The 19,252-nt window shown below is 32.5% G+C and overlaps 3 protein-coding genes and 1 non-coding gene across 4 annotated transcripts; 3 read left to right on the top strand and 1 right to left on the bottom strand.

The window, feature by feature from the left end:
* The first annotated feature begins 1,712 nt into the window (after window positions 1-1,712).
* Window positions 1,713-6,021, top strand: LOC123922179 (AT-hook motif nuclear-localized protein 9-like). Its single transcript, XM_045974924.1, has 5 exons — window positions 1,713-2,049; window positions 3,960-4,027; window positions 4,308-4,442; window positions 4,692-4,862; window positions 5,671-6,021. The coding sequence occupies exons 1-5, from the start codon at window positions 1,713-1,715 to the stop codon at window positions 6,019-6,021; spliced, it is 1,062 nt and encodes a 353-aa protein (XP_045830880.1).
* A 1,378-nt stretch (window positions 6,022-7,399) lies between these two features.
* LOC123882146 (GABA transporter 1-like) lies at window positions 7,400-13,249 on the bottom strand. Its single transcript, XM_045930953.1, has 7 exons — window positions 13,053-13,249; window positions 11,200-11,430; window positions 10,355-10,452; window positions 9,664-9,850; window positions 9,447-9,577; window positions 8,485-8,718; window positions 7,400-7,826 (listed from the first exon to the last, which is right to left on the bottom strand). The coding sequence occupies exons 1-7, from the start codon at window positions 13,174-13,176 to the stop codon at window positions 7,446-7,448; spliced, it is 1,386 nt and encodes a 461-aa protein (XP_045786909.1). The 5' UTR covers window positions 13,177-13,249; the 3' UTR covers window positions 7,400-7,445.
* Window positions 8,195-8,324, top strand: LOC123882557. The gene has a single exon (XR_006799882.1). It is a non-coding gene; the product is annotated as a U11 spliceosomal RNA (small nuclear RNA).
* A 5,019-nt stretch (window positions 13,250-18,268) lies between the features above and the next one.
* Window positions 18,269-19,252, top strand: LOC123922178 (uncharacterized mitochondrial protein AtMg00810-like). Its single transcript, XM_045974923.1, has one exon. It carries the CDS (start codon window positions 18,269-18,271, stop codon window positions 19,250-19,252), a length of 984 nt encoding a protein of 327 aa, XP_045830879.1.

The following is a 19,252-nucleotide window of genomic DNA, read 5'->3' as shown; positions in this document are numbered from 1 at the left end:
TTCCACGTGAAACACGTTTCGCGAGCCTTTTATCAAGCTGCACTTTTTTTTTTAAGAGAAAATTTATTTATAGGTGAACACTCTGATATTCAACTTATATTATAGGATTTCGGTACCCTGTAAAAATATAAATTAATATCACTTCATATTTTTATATTAGTTTATATGCATTGAAATAAATTTTGCCTATAGAAATTCATCAAAAATAATTTTTTTTTTTTTTTGCCTATAGAGTACTATACTCATCAATGTAAGATAGGTAGCAAAGTATTTACCTAATTTATTTGTATTTATTGTTTGTGCACATTCATTCATTCATTGTTTTTTTTTTTTAAGTTTATTTACAATGTTGACAATGATGATCGAACTTAGGACTTCATGCATAATACCCAAATCTCTCACCACTAGACCAAACATAGTGGCTTTATTCATTTGTTTTCTTAATCTACACTAACTATTTTACAACAAATTCTCAAAAAAGAATAAAATGATTTTCACAATAAAAGTTATATCCAATTTAAGAAGCTGTTTTTGAAAAGATTAAAACTATTGACAGCAATGATTTTTTGGGCACATGACAGCGATGGTTAAATTTTTAGACTCTCAACTTACATTGTTTGTACCTTTTTAGTAAAAAAAAAACTTACATTGTTTGTACCCATACTTTGAATTTTTTTATATAAAATATAAATATTTTAAATATAAATTAATATGAAAATATGATGAACTAAGTTTGATTGTGTCAAAAAAAAAATGAAAATATGATATGATATTAATTTTTGTTGAATGTGCCCAACGATATAAAATAGTCCGATAGTGTTCAGATTTTTTTAATTGGGCTTGCTTGAAAATACCCATATGAACCTTTTTTTTTTTTAATCAAATCTTGACATCATATTCCGCTATAATTTTAAATTCATGAATTGAGCCATAGAAAATGTTTGCCTAAAATAAAATATTAATATTAATACCATAATAAAAACTAATAAATATTTTACATCGTGAATAATATTCTTGAAAAAAATCTGCAAAAACTTTAATATTTTAAATCACAGAAATCAAAATTTTATTTGCCGCATAGAAAAAATCGATTATATTTAATTAATTTCATTTTGGTAATCCTCAAGATTCCATCTTTCACCAATATATATATAAATATAATAATTCAAAATAACAAAAAAATCGCACAAAACAATAATAATTAGTAATAAATATTAATATATTATTTTATCCTTTTTTATCTCAAAATTCTCAAACTTGGGAAAGGGTTTCACGCATAAACAGCAATCGTCATCCCCAACTAATTCCTATCTTTTTTTTACAGGTTAATTCCATTCTACTTCTTATTTATTTATATTTATTATTATTTATTATATATTATTATAAATAAATATGCATATTTTTTTTTGACTAATATAAATATTCATATTAGAAAAAGAAGATAATATTGAAGGGTTATTTTCAAAACGTTTCTGAAAAAGAATTCAGAAAATCAAAATAGTGAGAGACAGAGCTAAACAACAGTTTCTTTTCTTCCAAAAAGAAAGAGAAAAAGAAAGGTATTTTTTTTTTTTTTTTATTATTAATATTATTACTCCTTTTTTTTTCTTGCACTTTTTGCAATACAGTGTATATTAAAACAACACATTTCTTATTTTCTTCTCAACCCAGAAACAAAGTTAAACCTATCTCTCAAAGAGTAACTCTCATTCATGGAAGATCAAAACCTGAACCTACCTGCTGCCATGTCACCAAGTTCAACCCATGACGGGTCAGAAACCAACAACAACAACAACCCTGTTACAACTGAAGTTGCTAGAGTTGTTGATGTTGGTTCAGACACCGGAGCACAGTCTGAACCTGTAGGTTCAAACTTTCCTCCGGTGAAAAGGGGGCGTGGAAGACCTCGGAAGGTTCGTGAGAACCAACCGTCTCCAGTACCTGTGACACCAGTACCGGAGCTTGTTATTCAGCCTTTTGGAAGTGAGGAGAAGCGTGGAAGGGGACGTCCTCGTGGTACTGGAAAACTTCAGATTTTAGCTTCAATTGGTATGAGTTTTTTTTTTTTTTGTTTCATAATTTTATTTCTTTGTTTTCGTGTATATATAATTTTTGTTTTTTTTTTTGTTGTTGTTTGTTTTGCGTTTCATATTTTCATTGCTTGCTCTCTTTCTTTGTTTTCATGAATATATTTATACTTTGTTTATTGTTATGAGAAGGTGTGTGTTTTTAACGTTTGTGACTTTATGAAATGGTGTTTTGTGTCCTTTTCAATTGTACGGTTTTTGTTGTAAAATCAAATCTCATTGAAAGAGTATAATTTGGGTTTTTGATAGACTGAGGATGGACTGGTATCTCATCGGTCTCGTACTATAAACTAATTTTAGATCCAACATCATACAATTGATTTTATATGTTTAATTGATCTCGATCGTTGTTTTAAATTGGACGGCTAGGATGCAGTAATGTGCGACGTTACGACATCTAATAAAAATCCCATCAAAATATATTTAGATTGAAGGTTGAATATTTCCTAAAACTAAAACGATCCAACATAACCCATAACCTAATTATTTGTTTCTTGTTATTTTTTTTTATTTTTAGGTTTAATTTTAGTTTTAGACTACTGGAAATTAGATAATTTTGTTTACTATTTGATTTGTGTTTTATTTTGTAAAAAAATAATAATTGTGTTTTATGTTCTTGTTTCTCTAAATTTTGATTGGTTTTGTTTTGAAATGAAAAGTTGAGGCAACATTGTGCAAGTAATTGGTAATTCTCATATTGAAGACTGAAAACTTAATATGAAATCCTTGCAGCAGCTAAAGGATCTCTTTGTTTTAGGTTTTGAAGGTGTCCAAACAGTCTTTTGTTAAAGGGAGAAATCTTTTATTTTTATTTTTTTCGTAATCAATAATCGTTTGACCACTTTTAGTGCGATCACTTAATGTCAATTTTCCATTTGATTACGGTTTTTTTCTTTCTTTTTGACGGAATTGATTACGGTTTTTTTGGGATTGTGAATTCTAGAAAGTTAAGAAGTTTTTCATGAAATACTTTTTTATGTTGAATAAAAAAAATTAAATTTAAAATTTTAGAAATATAAATGCGTTTCAAAACATTAATATTAATTTTTAGCGTTATTTGACTTATAATTTCCCGACTTTATGTACTACAAATATTTGTTTGACCACCTTTAGTGACTCGGTTAATGTTGGTTTTCCAATTAATTTCGGTTTCATTTGACGTGGAGTTTTATGACGTGATAATAATTTCTTTTGTGCGCAAAATACAAAATTTCAATCCAAAAGTTTAGAATTATAATAATATAATAAATAAAATTAATATAAAGATATAACTATTAAATAAAAAGATAATATTTTGACGTCCAACATACTTTTTTGACCAATTTACGCGCGTTACTTTTTGCGCATTATTATTGTTTGACTAGTTTTTACGTTATTAGACTTTTTTTAATCACGCGTTATTTGACTTATAATTTATTTTTATTACAACAAAGAAAATAAAATTTAATTCATTTGTTTGTATTTAGAAAGTATGAACACGAAAAACCGATACGATTAATTCAAGATAAAAATACTTAAAATAAAAATCTTAAATAACATATGATCATTTATTTACTTATTTATGTATTTGTATTGCTATGGAAATATATGATCCTTAGTACAAATATAATTCATAATATCTTAAGTATTTTTCAGATGGAGGTTAAGTTTCATACATTTGTATCTCATTTTACATTTGTTGTAGGATTTTATTACTATGCACTAAAAATATAAAATAATTTTACATAGACATATAATCACATGTTTCACATTCACCATGTAAATATTTGTACAAAAAATTTATAAGGTCCATTATACATGGTCTATGTACCTTTAAGTCTTACAAGTTTATCATGCTAGAATATATATGAAATTTATATATTTTTTTTATAGGTGGGTTTGTTGCTGAAACAGCTGGAGGAAGTATCACACCTCATGTGCTGACTGTTAACCCGGGAGAGGTAAATATAGATTCCTCATATTTGAGATTTGTTTAAATTTTGAACTATGATGCTCGAACACAAATTTGGATTTCGAATACGACACAGATACGGATACATCGATATTAATAATAATTTAAGAAAATAACAGAATTCATCCGACATTGACATGTGTCCGATACTGACACCAGAGACATCTAATCTGAGGAGTGTCCGTGCTTCATAAGTTTTGAAACATGAAAGCTAATCTATATAATATATATGCTATTAATTGATAATTTTTATTTTGGTCATTTTTCAGGACGTGGTTGCAAAAATATTTACATTTTTTCAAAATGCTCCTCGAGTTGCTACTTGTGTACTCTCTGCTGCTGGCACTGTATCAAGTGTTGTCCTTCGCCAACCTAATGTTTCTGGTGGTTTTTTAAGATATGAGGTACAATCGCAGAAATTATGAATCTCTTATCTATTAATATTATTCGCATGAATTTAAATATAGCTTATATATTTTTCGAGTAAATGGTTATTTAGGTTATTGAGTCTATTAGACGCTATTTCTCATTAGTTAGTGGTCATAAAATATGTTTTACGTCAATGGGAAATAGCGTCTAAATTAGATTCCTAAATTTTGCATGTTTAAATAAACTCTCATATATGCTGATTTTTTCCCTTGCTATAAATTCAGGGTCAGTTTGATATTTTATCATTGCGTGGATCATGCACCTTCACTACTGGTGCTGCTGCTGGTGGTACACAGAGAAAAATTAGCATGCTGAGTGTTTCATTATCTAAATCTGATGGAAGAATTTTCGGAGGTGTTATCGAGAACTCAATGATAGCTGCTACTCCTATTCCGGTAAGATATTTTTTTGAACATCAATAATGTAGATAAATGTAGCCAATACTTCCGCAATTGCGATTGTGATGTCAGTGTGAAGATCGTTAAAATCTTTACATTGAGCATTGCAGCCGCAATTGTTGTTGTGAACAGCAATTTAGAAGTATTAACATCACTATAAATCTTGAAGTACCAATAAGTTTTAAATATCATGAAAGGTGATTCAAATCAACTACTCAAAAGTTAGATATCAAAATAGTTTTAATGTATCTATAGTTGTTTTTTGGATGGCAAGAAATCTTGTAAGATTAGACAAACTTATGCAAAACCTTTCTATAGTTGTTTTTTGGATTGGTTATTACACCCTTTAATGATAGGTAGCCTTGTTAGTAATGCTTCCATAGATATGGACACTGAACATGACACGAACCTATGAAGCACATACACTAACACTGGACACGACACTGACACGTCGACACCGATAATAGTTTGAGAAAATGATACAATTCAATGTAATTATAATTATCGGTGTCATGTCGGTGTCTGACACGTGTTCCACATCGGGATACGCCTAATCCGAGGGGTGTCTGTACTTCATAGACACGAACACATGGACACCAAAATTATTTAAGAAAATGTAACTTATTCAATATAACCACATATGTCATTGTCGTATTGGTATCATACACAAACATGTATTAGACACTGAACACCCTTTCAATCAGAAGTGTCGGTGCTACGTAGGATAGGATATTTACTTTTAGTTAGTGCTACCACTTGTGCTGTATTGTTTGAATTAACCATTGTCACACTCTTATTCCAACAGCTGATTATGGCAACTTTCAAGCAAAACATAAGTAGCCAAATCAAGAGAAAATGCTCATCTCCACCGTCAACTGCTCCTAACATGCTGCCTAACTTGAAAGTTCCCAAGTTAACTGTAGAACAAGGAGAACCTAGCTACCAAACTGGAAATGCAACAGCAAATTCTAATGGTGTAGCAGTAGCAGATATGAACGTGGTAGCAGCTGAAACAACTAATGCTGTGTCAGTGTCAGAAAATGTCACTACTTATGCTGATGAAAATGTTCATTCTGATTCTGTTGGAGGTGGTGGTGGTCTTGGTATTGACCTTGAGAGTCAAGAGCCTGAAACAGACCATAAAACATCTCCTTAAATATGTAGCACCTTACAACCTTTGACATTATGTTAGCTGATGACAGAGTTTGTCTCTGTTTTTCTCTGTTGTATTTCTAAATTATGGTAGCATTAAGATTATTTTAGTGTTTGACTTTGTTGAATGTGGATGTTGTGATGTTGTGGATCTAGTATTCTTAGTTGTGCAGGCAGTGAACTTAATTGTTGTAGTGATTACAGTCCTGAAAAGGATATTTGCAGACTCATTGATTTGATTTCTTTTATTGTTGGAAATTTATGATGCTTTTGTGGATTTATTTATCTAGTTCTAATTGATGTTTTAATTTTTTATTAATAGTTTAATGTTGTATTGTTTTACTCAAGAGTGTTTAGATGAGATGATGCAGGTTAAGGTTTAAAATTGTGGTCACGGATGCGGTAGCTGTCATTGTGATTGCTGTCATTGTGGTAAAGTGACGCGTGTTGGGACTGTTGTGTTGTGAAATAATTATAAATTTTCACAAACTATATTAAGTGGCACCACTATGTTACTGCACTATTTACTCACTATAGTAGAGTCTTGGTTTATTTTGTGCATTAAAAAATGCTTGAAATACACACTTAAAAGACTATTAAGGGCAAGATTATTCATTGCATCTGACATAAATTGGGATTTGCAGTTCACAAATATTAGTTTTTGGTGAAAAGATTTGAACGAATATGGCTAAAATCATCTAATACATTACGATGGAGAGTGGTTACGGTGCATAATGAAAATTGCTTAACACCCGCCCCCCCAAAATTGCTTAGCGCCCCCCATATACTTAGCGCACCCCAATTTTTCTCACACCCCCCCAAATTTTCTCGCGCGCCCCCCAAAACCATTTTTGTTGTGGAATGATTTCACATTAGATGTACTTATAAATTATAATGCCAAAACCATTTTTACTGTCGAATGGTTTTAGAGGGTTGTAATCCAAAACCATTCTGATTGTGGAATGGTTTTGTGTGTTATTTATGTTGGGGGTGGGGGTGCGCTTAGCAATTTGGGGGCGCGCTAAGTAAACTGGGGGGCGATAAGCAATTTGGGGGGTGCGCGAAGCAAACTGGGGGCCCATTAAATAAATTGGGGGGCGCGCTAAGCAATCTGGGGTATTTATGCATGTGTACATAAGCAAGGCTTATGCACCATAACTTATGCCATTACGATGCGGTTATACATGTGATTGAGAATCACACTGCAATTGTGGTACGATCGCTTGCGCTCGCTACCACATTAACAATATTGTGGTTGCAATTGTGGATGCAAACTTCAATTTTTTGTAAACAATCAATATATCATTATTATGTAGCTAGTAAACAAAAATTCTATAATACTTAAGAAAATTAAAACAACATCTTTAACAGATATATATGTATTATGTATAATAGAATAACTTAAATTATTATGATGACCTAATGTGATCATACATTAGCAAATAGTTGATAATTTTTGCCATCAATAACTATCTGTCTAACAGCTGCAATTGTTGCAATAGCTCCCAAAGTAGAGAAAACAACAGCAATAGTTACATTCAACCAGAAAATGGGACTTCTCTTAGATGGCTTAAATGTCAAGTTAAAGAAAATTACAGGTAAAACAAAGTCAAGTGGCATAAAACCAAAAGCTCCAATAAGTGAGTTTATGTCTCCAAAAAATGGAAGCATGGCTGCAATAATGGTTGCAACTGTAATCGCTAATGATCGCGAAATCACCCTTGGGATTACATTGCGACTCGAGAACTCGGGGCTTTTTGGGTCCCCAAATGCTTGTTCTAATACTTCATTTGTAGGTTGTAAGTACACCTGCATTAAGATTCCATGATTAGTTCATTAATATTAATAGGTTTGAATATAGTTTTTCTCCCTCTAGTTTTTCACTATTTTTGGTTTATTAGTTTTTAAAATGTCTTACTTTTCTCAATTTATGTATTTCAAGCTGAATTTTGATGATAAGTCAAACAAAGTGCTGATGTGGCAATTGCATTGAAAATGCGGCATTGTGTAAGCGAATTATCACTTAATAACTCATTTCGATGTTATCAACTCAGTTGTGACATATGCATCTTGGTTGCCTCATCACCAAAATTTAGCTCTCAATGTATATGTGAAGAAAAAGTCAGACATTTTAAAAACTAAATGATCAAAATCATAAATTTATAAAACTAAAGGTTAAAAAGGGTCAGTTGGCTAATAATGCAACGCTCATCCTTGTTGGTGAGTGCCGTATGGCTATCAAGATATATATATGGCTGACATAATTTTTGTGAAATTATAGGGTTGACTTGCTAAACCGACCCTAAAAAAACCACTAAAGGTTCAAAATCATGAAAGAAAAAAATAGAGGACCAAAAAGTAATTAAAAAAACCAGAGTTCATTTTTAATATTGCATCAAATGAAAATGTGTTTATTTAATTATATATACAAAAAGGTGATGAGAATGTTAGGATATTAATTACTTACCACACCAACTGCTGATAATTGTACTATAGTGAAACCATTGGTCATATAAATAAACCACTTAGGCAATAATGGCTTGCCATTGTCTACAAAGTTGCTTAAGATAAGTCCTTCAGATTCATTGCCAAATGCCCAATAACCAGATATAGCTACACTAAAGAAAGTGACACAAACTACTGTATAACAAACACTTAGTGCCTTGAACATCTTTCCTTTCACTGGTGGTGCTAATGTGGCCTGCAACATAAAAAACAATATTTCATCCCAACCATATCTAGAGCTAGCTGAATAACTAGTCTATACAATCACTTAATCTATGTTTGATTCTTTCTGCGGTGAGAAAAATTGATTTTGATTGAATGGAGTTGAAGCTAACGTGATTTATGTTTGGATACATATATGTAAAAATAAGTTGACCATAAATTTGAGTATAAAAATGAATTTTAGAATTAGAGAATACAATTTCTAACTTCAAAAGTAGAACAATTCTGAATGCAAAATTAATTTTACTCTAGAGAAGCCAAACATGTGAATATATCAACTTTACACCTCTTGAATAAATTTTGGACCGTCGAGAAGTGGTATCAAACATACACTCATATTTCATCGATCATAATAAGTGATAAATCTTGACTTATGTTAAGAATCTCACATTAAATGAAAGATGTCTTGGAGATATGTTTATAAGTGGGACAATTCTGATATTATAAGTCAATTTTTAAGGATGAGTTAGACTCAACCTGAATCCTAAGATGTTATCTGAGTCTCCTCTAAAATTCATTGAACCACCACCTATTAGGTTTCCGCTATCAGATTCTGGTTACCCACCATTTATATATACACATCAAGCCCAATAGTACCAGACGATAAGGGGTGTGATAAAATCACTTCCAACTATTTTTTTCAATTTCAATTCTTTTAAAATCCATTACATATTCAAATAAAAGAATTGAACACATCCAAACCTGAATTTCAGGAATGATTCCATTTCCATAAGTAGTGGCAATGATGCTAAGAGCATTGAAGACACCAAATAAACGATTTTCTGTATCACCTTTCAAAGAATAATTCTTTTCTGGTCCTTTTGATGAGTTTCCTATAGTAATATTAATCAAGTTCAGAACCATAAAAATGCAAATTGGTAAGTAACAAAAGAATAGGCAAAAAATTTATAGCAAATACCTATATATATAGAACCTCCAGCAGCACAAGCACTATAGAGTAAGCATAGAACCAAAGACACAAGATTAATGTGTCTCAATGAGTGAAAAGATGGGATTTGAGCCAAAATCAACATGAAGCAACCAAATATGGTGACAAACTCGTAAAGCTTCATAGTCCCATTTGGGTTTGACAACACATAAATTGCCTGCAATTGATTAATTCCGATGGAAATAAGAACAGCATGGTTGAGGTAAAATGTGTGTCTCTATTAGTGGGAAGTTTCTTTTTGCATACTCTACCTTTCTCGCGTACCTCCTGTATTTCCTAAAATACCCCCCTCGCATAATAACTAGCGAATGTTGAAAGGACGTAAAAACTGAAAAAACACAGTTCTTTACGTAAAATGCATATTGAGTTCGCATTTTAATTAACGAATCTTATATAAATATTTTCATGGAGGTGAAAGAAGGGTCGGTGGGACAAAAATATAAGATTTTTATAAAGTTTGCTAGTTATAAACACTTTAAGTAACGAATGGTATTTTTTCAGATTGTGCGTATCCTTCAACTCACACTAGTTATTAGGCGAGGGATATTTTTAAAAATTCAGGGGACGCGCGAGAAAGTGGTGCAAAAAGAAACCCTCTATTAGTGTGTGTATCAAACAACTTTAAAATAAAAAAATAAAAAAAACAGTAATTCAATATTACCTTCATACATTGACCACCCAAAAGTGCACAAGCCACTACAGCCCCATAGCAAACTCCAAACTGAATTGGCCCCACAAAATAACGACCCCATTTAGGACCTGATAACAATGTTAGTTTCACATTAGCTTAGTCATTGCATAAATACTCTTCACTATTTAGGTAACAAACTTAGTTGTTTCAAAAAAAAAAAGTAACAAATTTAGATAGAGAACTCAGCTCACAGGTTAGGTAGTGAGTGACACAGTTTTTTTAACTTAAGTTAAACATTTGCACCAATCATATTCCTAAATGAAATAATACCCTGTTTAAAAAAAAATAAATTATCGTTCACTATGTAGGTAGCAATCTCCTTTCCCTCAATTCGCATTTTAAAATACAAACTTCTTCCCTATATAACACATACGATACCCATCATCTTCCCTTCACCCATTTCGCATTTTAAGATGATTTGCTTGAACTAGACTCATATTTTAAGTATATATTGTAAGTTTATTGATATAACTCATTTATATATTGAGGCGGATCAAACTAACTCATTCCATTTTATATGCTACCTTAAAAGTGACTCGAAATCCAAACACTTTATTTATATCTTAAAAGTGAAATTATAATCACTATACTACCTAACAAAACTAAAAGGTTTCCTTAAAAAAAAAAAAAAAAAAAAACTAAAAGGTAGTTTTTTTTGTTAGGAAAATGTAGCATTTATTTGTAGACGAATAATTCATAATTTATTAAAAACCATAAATATCATTTATTTTTTCTGAGAAATGGTGGGTTCTATGCAAATATATACCATAAAAAACTAAACAAAGCTGGCAAATGATTATGCAAATATATAATACCTAAAATGTCACGAGCCATGTCTCTAAATCGTAGCTGACGATTACCCAACTGAGCTTGATGTTCAAGAACAAGAGATAATAAATTGTAAGAATAGAAAGTCACCATTGCTGCAATAACTAAGCAAAAGATCCCAGCCGTCCATCCAAGCATTGTGAAAGCATATGGAAGACTTAGAAGTGCTGGGGCCACAATTGATGTTGTCAAGTGGTAACCACAATGCACCCATGAACCTGAAGAAAATTTGTCAATAAAAATGAACCTAAAGAAAAATAAAAGTAAAACCAATAAACTCAATGATATGACATATGGGTAACAAATTCAAACTATTATTATTATTATTATTATTATTATTATTATTATTATTATTATTATTATTATTATTATTATTATTAAGTTATAAAATAACTTATTATTAATTCATTATTTATAGATTCTTTCTATTTATCGATAAAAAGAGTAATGTTTAATTTAAAAGAGATAGTCACAAAAACTACATATTGTGTCTATCAATTATTAAATTGATATTGCACTTGATTTAAAATTTTTAAATAAATCTGTACGCGTAAGTTTAACTCAGTTGGCAGAGACATCGCATTATATGTGCAAGAGTCGTGGTTTGAACCTCGTACACTATACTTATTCACTTATAAGTTAGATTTTCTAGCTACTAAACTACTTGACAAAAAAATATATTATTTTTTTAGTCAGTCCGTTGAGTTCTCTTCCTCTACCGGTGGTTATATATTGGTCATCCCTCTCTACACATAAATGTAATTAGATATATACGGGACGGGTTCAGAGTGGATATCAATATCTTTGTTATCCGCCTCACCCCCGTTTTTAAATTCGAGGAATATCAAAACTCATACTCAAACTCAATCAAATCAATTTTTCTAAGTTAAAATCGGAGTAGGATGAACAAATATTTACGGATATGAGTTATATTGACATGGATTGTATTGTATCTATTTTTTTTGAAATTCCAACATGTTTTCAAACCTACTAGTTTTGTCATATGCTTGCTGCCGATCCCCACGTGCACCAACCATTCAATTCAAACAAAGCGGCTACTAAAATATTCACCACTAATGATTCATAAATTGAGGACCGACATAAAAATTATATCACTATCATTATAGGTGGAATGGAATGAATGAATCTCTCCATTTCCATCTCCAAAATATAGCTTTTCAAATATATTTCATCAGAGATAATTTTATTAGGGAGATGTCCAATATTAAATAAGGATATCTTTCTTAAGTGAGACTCGAGAGACTTATTATGTGGTCACAAAATTTGGTGACTTTTTGGGCATGTGCCCTCATGCTTACCAAAAAAAAACAATTGGTGACTTTTACAAAATTTTAAGAATGCAAAAATGAAAAAAAAAATTAATTAATTTTCAAATAATAAAAATATTAATTAAATAATCTCGTGAATTTAGCTCAGTTAACATGCACATTTGCATTATGTATGTGGTAATTAAATAACATAGTTTGCTGCATCCTAAGAGGGAGTTTGTCAGTTATGCTAAAATCTAAAATCAATTCCGTTGGTTATTTTGAGGTTGTTTTTCAACTAATATGGTGATAGAACATAGAAGGAAATGCTTACACTTATAAAACTATGTAACTCTTTTCTTTTTCTTTTTTTTGAAACAACTATGTAACTCTCTTTAATCTCAAATATAACAAAATATTACATAAAAGGTTGATGTCTTTTTTATCTAAAAATATTTTTTGATCAATTTTTGCTAATTATACGTATTCCAAAGTAGGAACAAGGACGAGAAAAACTTGTAATGTTTAATAAAAGACTAAATAGAGAGAAGGGTGAGTTAAGAGTAACATACCTTTTGATTTGAGGACAAAGAGAGCACCTGCATCAACATCTTTTTGTTGTTGGATTTGTATAGAAGGATTGTGCTTCTCTGATTTTTCATGTTCTGCTGTTGAGGTTGGAAGCAGGGTACCCATTTTGTCTCAACCTCTAACAAATCTCTTTTGTCTCAACTTCTAATAAATATCAATAGAGAGTGTGGTCTAATTGAAGGCATATTAATACTACAATATATATAATTAATTTATATATTATATACTATATTGGAGTTGTGGTTATTGGTTTGATTGGTAATTCAAGCTCTGAAGCATTATAACCTCTGAACCAGCGCTTCAGCCTCTGAAGCAATGTAACCTCTGGACCCTCACAACCTCTGAAGCTGACATAAGTTCTGAAGCTCTGTTTTGCTTGGTTCTGATACGCGTTTCTATTTTACTTAGCTTTTTATAGTTAGTTAGTTTTGTACAATTGTAATTCAGTTACGTTTTGTTTGTCCTAGGTAGTTATGCAGTTACTTGCATTTGAAGTAACCACCTATTGTATATAAACAATTAAGGCCCTTTGTGGAAGAATAAGATTTTTACTTTTCCTTTATTCAATTTCTGCTTATTCTAAATTCATTCTTCATTCATCTTTCATCCTTCAGTGCTCTTTGTTTTGGGTTAATCCCCAACAAAGTGGTATCTAGAGCTTTCACGATCCAAGGGATCTTGATTCGGATCTTTCACCAAGAAAGAGCATCAAAGGTTGCAGTGATTCAATCATGGCTGGGAAGAGTAATTTTCATGCGAATTTGCCAATTCTTGATGGAAAGAACTGGGATACATGGGTCAAACAGATGAATGTGATATTCATTGTTCAAGAAGTGGATGAACAAGTGAAGACAGTTCTTGATCCATTACCAGCAAATGCAACAGCAGAACAGAGAACAACGTTCAGAGAAGCATTGAAGAAAGATAGCAAAGCTCTATTTCTCATTCATCAATGTGTTGATGCCAAGGTATTTGAGAAGATTGCAGATTTCACAACGTCCAAAGAGGCTTGGGACACTTTACAGAAGAGCTATGGTGGTGATGCAAAGGTCAAGAAAGTGAAATTGCAAGCCTTGAAGAGACAATATGAGCTGCTGGAGATGAAGAATGATGAGACAATTGCAGATTACTTAAGAGTGGTGACTCTCACCAATCAGATGAAGAATTGTGGAAGTAATCTTGCTGAACAGGAAACAGTGGAAAAGGTACTTAGAACTTTAACCTCAAAATTTGAGCACATTGTGGTGACAATTGAAGAAACAAAAGACTTAAGTGAAATCAAGATTGAAGACTTGCAGAGCACACTTGAGGCTCATGAGATGAAGCATGGTGGAAGAAACCATGGCAAAGAAGATGAGCAAGCTTTGTTTGTAAAGTTCAAAAAGTACCAAGATGACAAAAAGAAATGGCAGAAAAAGAAAGAGTTCAAGAAAGGGAAAGAAAGTGTTGAAGACAAGCCTGAATCCTCAAAAGAAGGAGGAGGGAAAAAGAAGAATTATCAAGATTGAAGACTTGCAGAGCACACTTGAGGCTCATGAGATGAAGCATGGTGGAAGAAATCATGGCAAAGAAGATGAGCAAGCTTTGTTTGTAAAGTTCAAAAAGTACCAAGATGACAAAAAGAAATGGCAGAAAAAGAAAGAGTTCAAGAAAGGGAAAGAAAGTGTTGAAGACAAGCCTGAATCCTCAAAAGAAGGAGGAGGGAAAAAGAAGAATTATCAAAATAAGGATAAGAGCACCATTCAGTGTTACAATTGTGACAAATATGGTCACTATGCTAAAGAATGTAAGGCTCCTAAGAAGAACCAAAGTCAAAACAGTGGAGAAGAAGCAAATGTGGCACAGGATGATTCAACATCAGAAGATGATGTGAATTTCATGGTGACAATTACTGATGAAGCAGCAGATTCCATGGTTTGGTACTTTGATACAGGGTGCTCAAATCATATGACAGGGAATAGAAGCATCTTAACTGATTTTAACAAGTGTTTCAACACAAAGATCAGGCTAGTAGATAGCAATTCCATTGCAGCTGAAGGCATTGGAAATGTAGTGATACAGAGAAATAATGGAAGGAAAACAGTGATTGAGAAAGTTCTATATGTGCCTGGTATGAAATGTAACTTGATGAGTGTAGGTCAGTTACTTGAGAAAGGGTTCAGGGTAGTGCTAGAAGATGAAGCACTGAAACTCTTTGATTCAAAGAACAGATTAATTCTGAAAACAACACAAAGCAAGAATAGAACCTTCAAGAGTCAAATCAAAGCAATTGAAGCTGAATGCTTAGTTACATCTGCTGAAAGTAAAGACAGTGACTTATGGCACAAGAGGTATGGTCATTTGAATTTCAAAAGCTTGTCTATGCTTAATTCAAAGAACATGGTGTTAGGACTGCCTAGTGTTATACCTCCAGTCGATACATGCACTGTATGTTTGTTAGGAAAACATCCTAGATCATCTTTTAAAAGTAACTTGCCTATGAGATCTAGTGAAGTGCTAAATGTTGTGCATTCTGATATTTGTGGACCAATTGATGTGTTATCAACTGGTGGAAACAAATATTTTATCACATTTGTTGATGAGTATTCAAGGATGATATGGCTATATCATATAAAGGCTAAAAGTGATGCATTTGAAGTGTTTAAGAAATTTAAAACACTGGTTGAAAAACAAAGTGACAAGTCAATAAAAGTGTTGAGAACTGATGGTGGAGGAGAATATACATCAAAGGAGTTTGAGAATTATTGCAAAGAGCAAGGCATAATTCATGAAATTACAACACCATACACTCCTCAACACAATGGTCTTGCTGAGAGAAGGAATAGAACTATCCTGGATATGGCTAGAAGCATGGTAAAGCAAAAGGGTTTGCCACATAGATTTTGGGGTGAGGCAGTTTCTACTGCAGTATATATCCTAAACAGATGTCCTACCAAATGCTTAGACAAAGTGCCAGAAGCTATATGGAGTGGTTCAATTCCATCTGTGAAACACTTGAAGGTGGTTGGTTCCTTGAGTTACAAGCATGTGCCAGATGCAAAGAGAAAGAAGCTAGATGACAAAAGTGAACCTGTGATATTTGTTGGATATCATAGAACTGGTGCATATAGACTGTATAATCCCACATCAGACAAGATAGAGATCAGCAGAGATGTGAAAGTACTTGAGAATGAAAGCTGGGATTGGAAACAGAAATCTGTATCTAAGAAAACTTGTGAAGTGGACTTGGATGATGGATTGAGCAACATAGATGAACCAGTTACTTTTGTTAATCCAAATCAAGGTACTAATCATGAAGAAGATATGCACACTTCAAGTGATGATGATGATAGAGTTCATCTGACATCAAGACCTCACAGAGTTACTCAGATTCCAAGAAGGTTAGCAGATTGTGAAATGGTTCCAGATAATGCTGTAGACAATGAGGGTGACATTGTGCATTATGCTATGCTTGCAGACACTGAACCTTTAGATGTCAAGAGTGCACTAAAGAGTAAAGTGTGGTTAGAAGCAATGATTGATGAGCTGAAGTCAATTGAAAAGAATAAGACATGGGACCTGTGCAAGCTACCTTCAGAGAAAAGAGCAATTGATGTGAAGTGGGTGTACAAAGTGAAGCAAAATCCTGAGGGCCAAGTAATCAAGTACAAGGCAAGGCTTGTGGCCAAAGGTTTTCTGCAAAAGCAAGACCTAGACTATGAAGTATTCTCTCCTGTGGCAAGGCATGAAACTATAAGGCTGGTTATTGCACTAGCTTGTAGCAGAAGATGGCCTTTATTCCATTTAGATGTAAAGTCAGCATTCTTAAATGGACCATTGGAAGAAGATGTATATGTCAAGCAACCACCTGGTTTTGAATTGAAAGGTAAAGAAGATAAAGTGCTGAAACTGAACAAAGCCTTGTATGGTTTGAAACAAGCTCCAAGAGCTTGGAACAAGAGAATTGACCAATTCTTTGTTGTACAAGGATTTGTGAAATGTAGTGTGTGATGAGTCTTCATCAGTTGCTATTTTTAGAGTCTTTTTAATAAGTTTTAATATCATTTTATTAGTTTAGTGTTTAATTTAGAGTCATTTTAAATAAATTGTGATTTTTGATTTATTGAGTCAATTAAGTATTTTTTTTTTTTTTTAATATTTTATTTTGTGAAGTGTTTAATATATTGTCTAGTGTCTTATATGATGAGCCAAGAGGGAGTATACTATTTTAATATGATGGGCTTGTCTAAAAAGAGGAAAAGGTGGGCCTTGCTGCTTGGGTTGACCCGAAACCAAAGAAAGGAAATGAGGTTTTTCTTTAACAACATGACGTACAACACAAGAAGGGGGAATCACGCATCACTGAAGGAAGGAGGAGCTGCGCACTGTAAACGACGGGAACGGAAGAGAAATTGAAGAAGCAAAGGAAAGCAACGTGAAGAGCAAAGCAATCCATCTTGGGTTTATTCCTTTTCATCATGCTTGTTTCTTTAAATACTATGTCTAGCTAAATTTTCATGATTGGTCCTTAGGGGATTCTAATTGTTATTTTTCTTGAACAATGTGATTATCATATGATATGATCAATGAATTACGAAGTTAGTTTCTTTGATTATTCCTTGTGTTTAATGCTTTGCATGACTTGATCAACTGTGTGATGATTTTAATTATTTGTTTTACTATGACGATAGGAATGAATGATCGATCTAGGAATGATTGATCAATTAACTTTCACTTAAGACATTTCGGATTGTTAATTGAGATTTAGCGGATTAAAGTTTATATTCCTCAATTGATCATAGATTACCTAAGACATTAGGAATCGATGATCAAAGGAGAGGATTATGTTACCAAGACATTGGGCATAATTATTTTTGATTTAATCTAATCGTGAAACTAAATTGAGTAAATTCGTTATTATACATGAAATTACCAAGAGAAGTAGTAATTAGATGAACCAAAAGGATCAATCGTTTTTCTTTCATTCAATTTGAATCCCAAGTTATTTCTAAGTTTATGATAAAAATCCAAACCAAGTTAAACTCCACCCTTTGCATTTTAATTATTAATCCTAACTTAATTGTTTTGTCGAGATTGAAACAATCCCTGCGGATACGAACTTTATAAATTTTATTACTTGACGACTATTTAGTACACTTGCTAAATTTCTATCAGTGTGGAATATGGTGTGTATCTTAAACACAGTGAAAACAAGCATATGTTAATCATATGTTTGTATGTTGATGACTTGTTAGTGACTGGTAGCTCACTAGCAGAGATTGAAAATTTCAAATCACAGATGAAGAGTGAATTTGAAATGACCGACTTGGGAAAGCTCACCTATTTCTTAGGAATGGAGCTGTTATATACTGCAAAGGGGGTGATACTGCATCAAGCAAAATATGCCACTGAGATTTTGAGAAAGTTTGAAATGCTTGATTGCAATTCATCAGTCACACCTGCAGACACAAGACTTAAGCTGGAAGTAGATGAAAACAGTGAAACTGTGGACTCTACTATATTCAGACAATTGATTGGTTCACTAAGATACTTGTGTCAAACTAGACCTGATATTAGCTATGCAGTTGGCTATGTAAGCAGGTTCATGAGCAAACCACTAAAGCCTCATCTACTGGCTGCTAAGAGGATACTCAGATACATCAATGGCACAATACACTATGGTGTGTTATTTCCATATTCAAAAGATAGTGTGAAACTTGAATTAAATGGATTCTCTGATGCTGATTGGTGTGGAGACAAGGTAGACAGGAGGAGTACTAGTGGTTATTTGTTTAAATTCCAAAATGCACCAGTCTCATGGTGTTCTAAGAAGCAGTCAGTGATTGCTCTCTCTAGCTGTGAAGCAGAATACGTTGCAAGATCCTTGGCTGCTTGTCAAGCTAATTGGCTACAATCACTTCTCAATGAAATGAAGATCATTGACAACATCACAATAATGCTGAAGATTGACAATAAATCAGCAATTAACTTGGCTAAAAATCCTGTTAGCCATGGTAAAAGTAAACACATTGAGACAAGATTTCACTTCCTTAGGGACCAAGTCAACAAAGGAAAGTTAAGCTTGGAGTATTGTTCCACTGACAATCAACAAGCTGATATAATGACTAAGGCTGTGAAGAGAGATCAGTTCCTCAAGCTCAGGAGGGAAATAGGGATTGTATGCTTCGATAGCTTGTCTTAA

Source organism: Trifolium pratense, linkage group LG4 (genome assembly GCF_020283565.1).
Source record: "Trifolium pratense cultivar HEN17-A07 linkage group LG4, ARS_RC_1.1, whole genome shotgun sequence".
NCBI lineage: Eukaryota > Viridiplantae > Streptophyta > Magnoliopsida > Fabales > Fabaceae > Trifolium > Trifolium pratense.
Note: the sequence above shows the minus strand (reverse complement) of the source record. Positions and strands in the feature narration are given on the sequence as shown.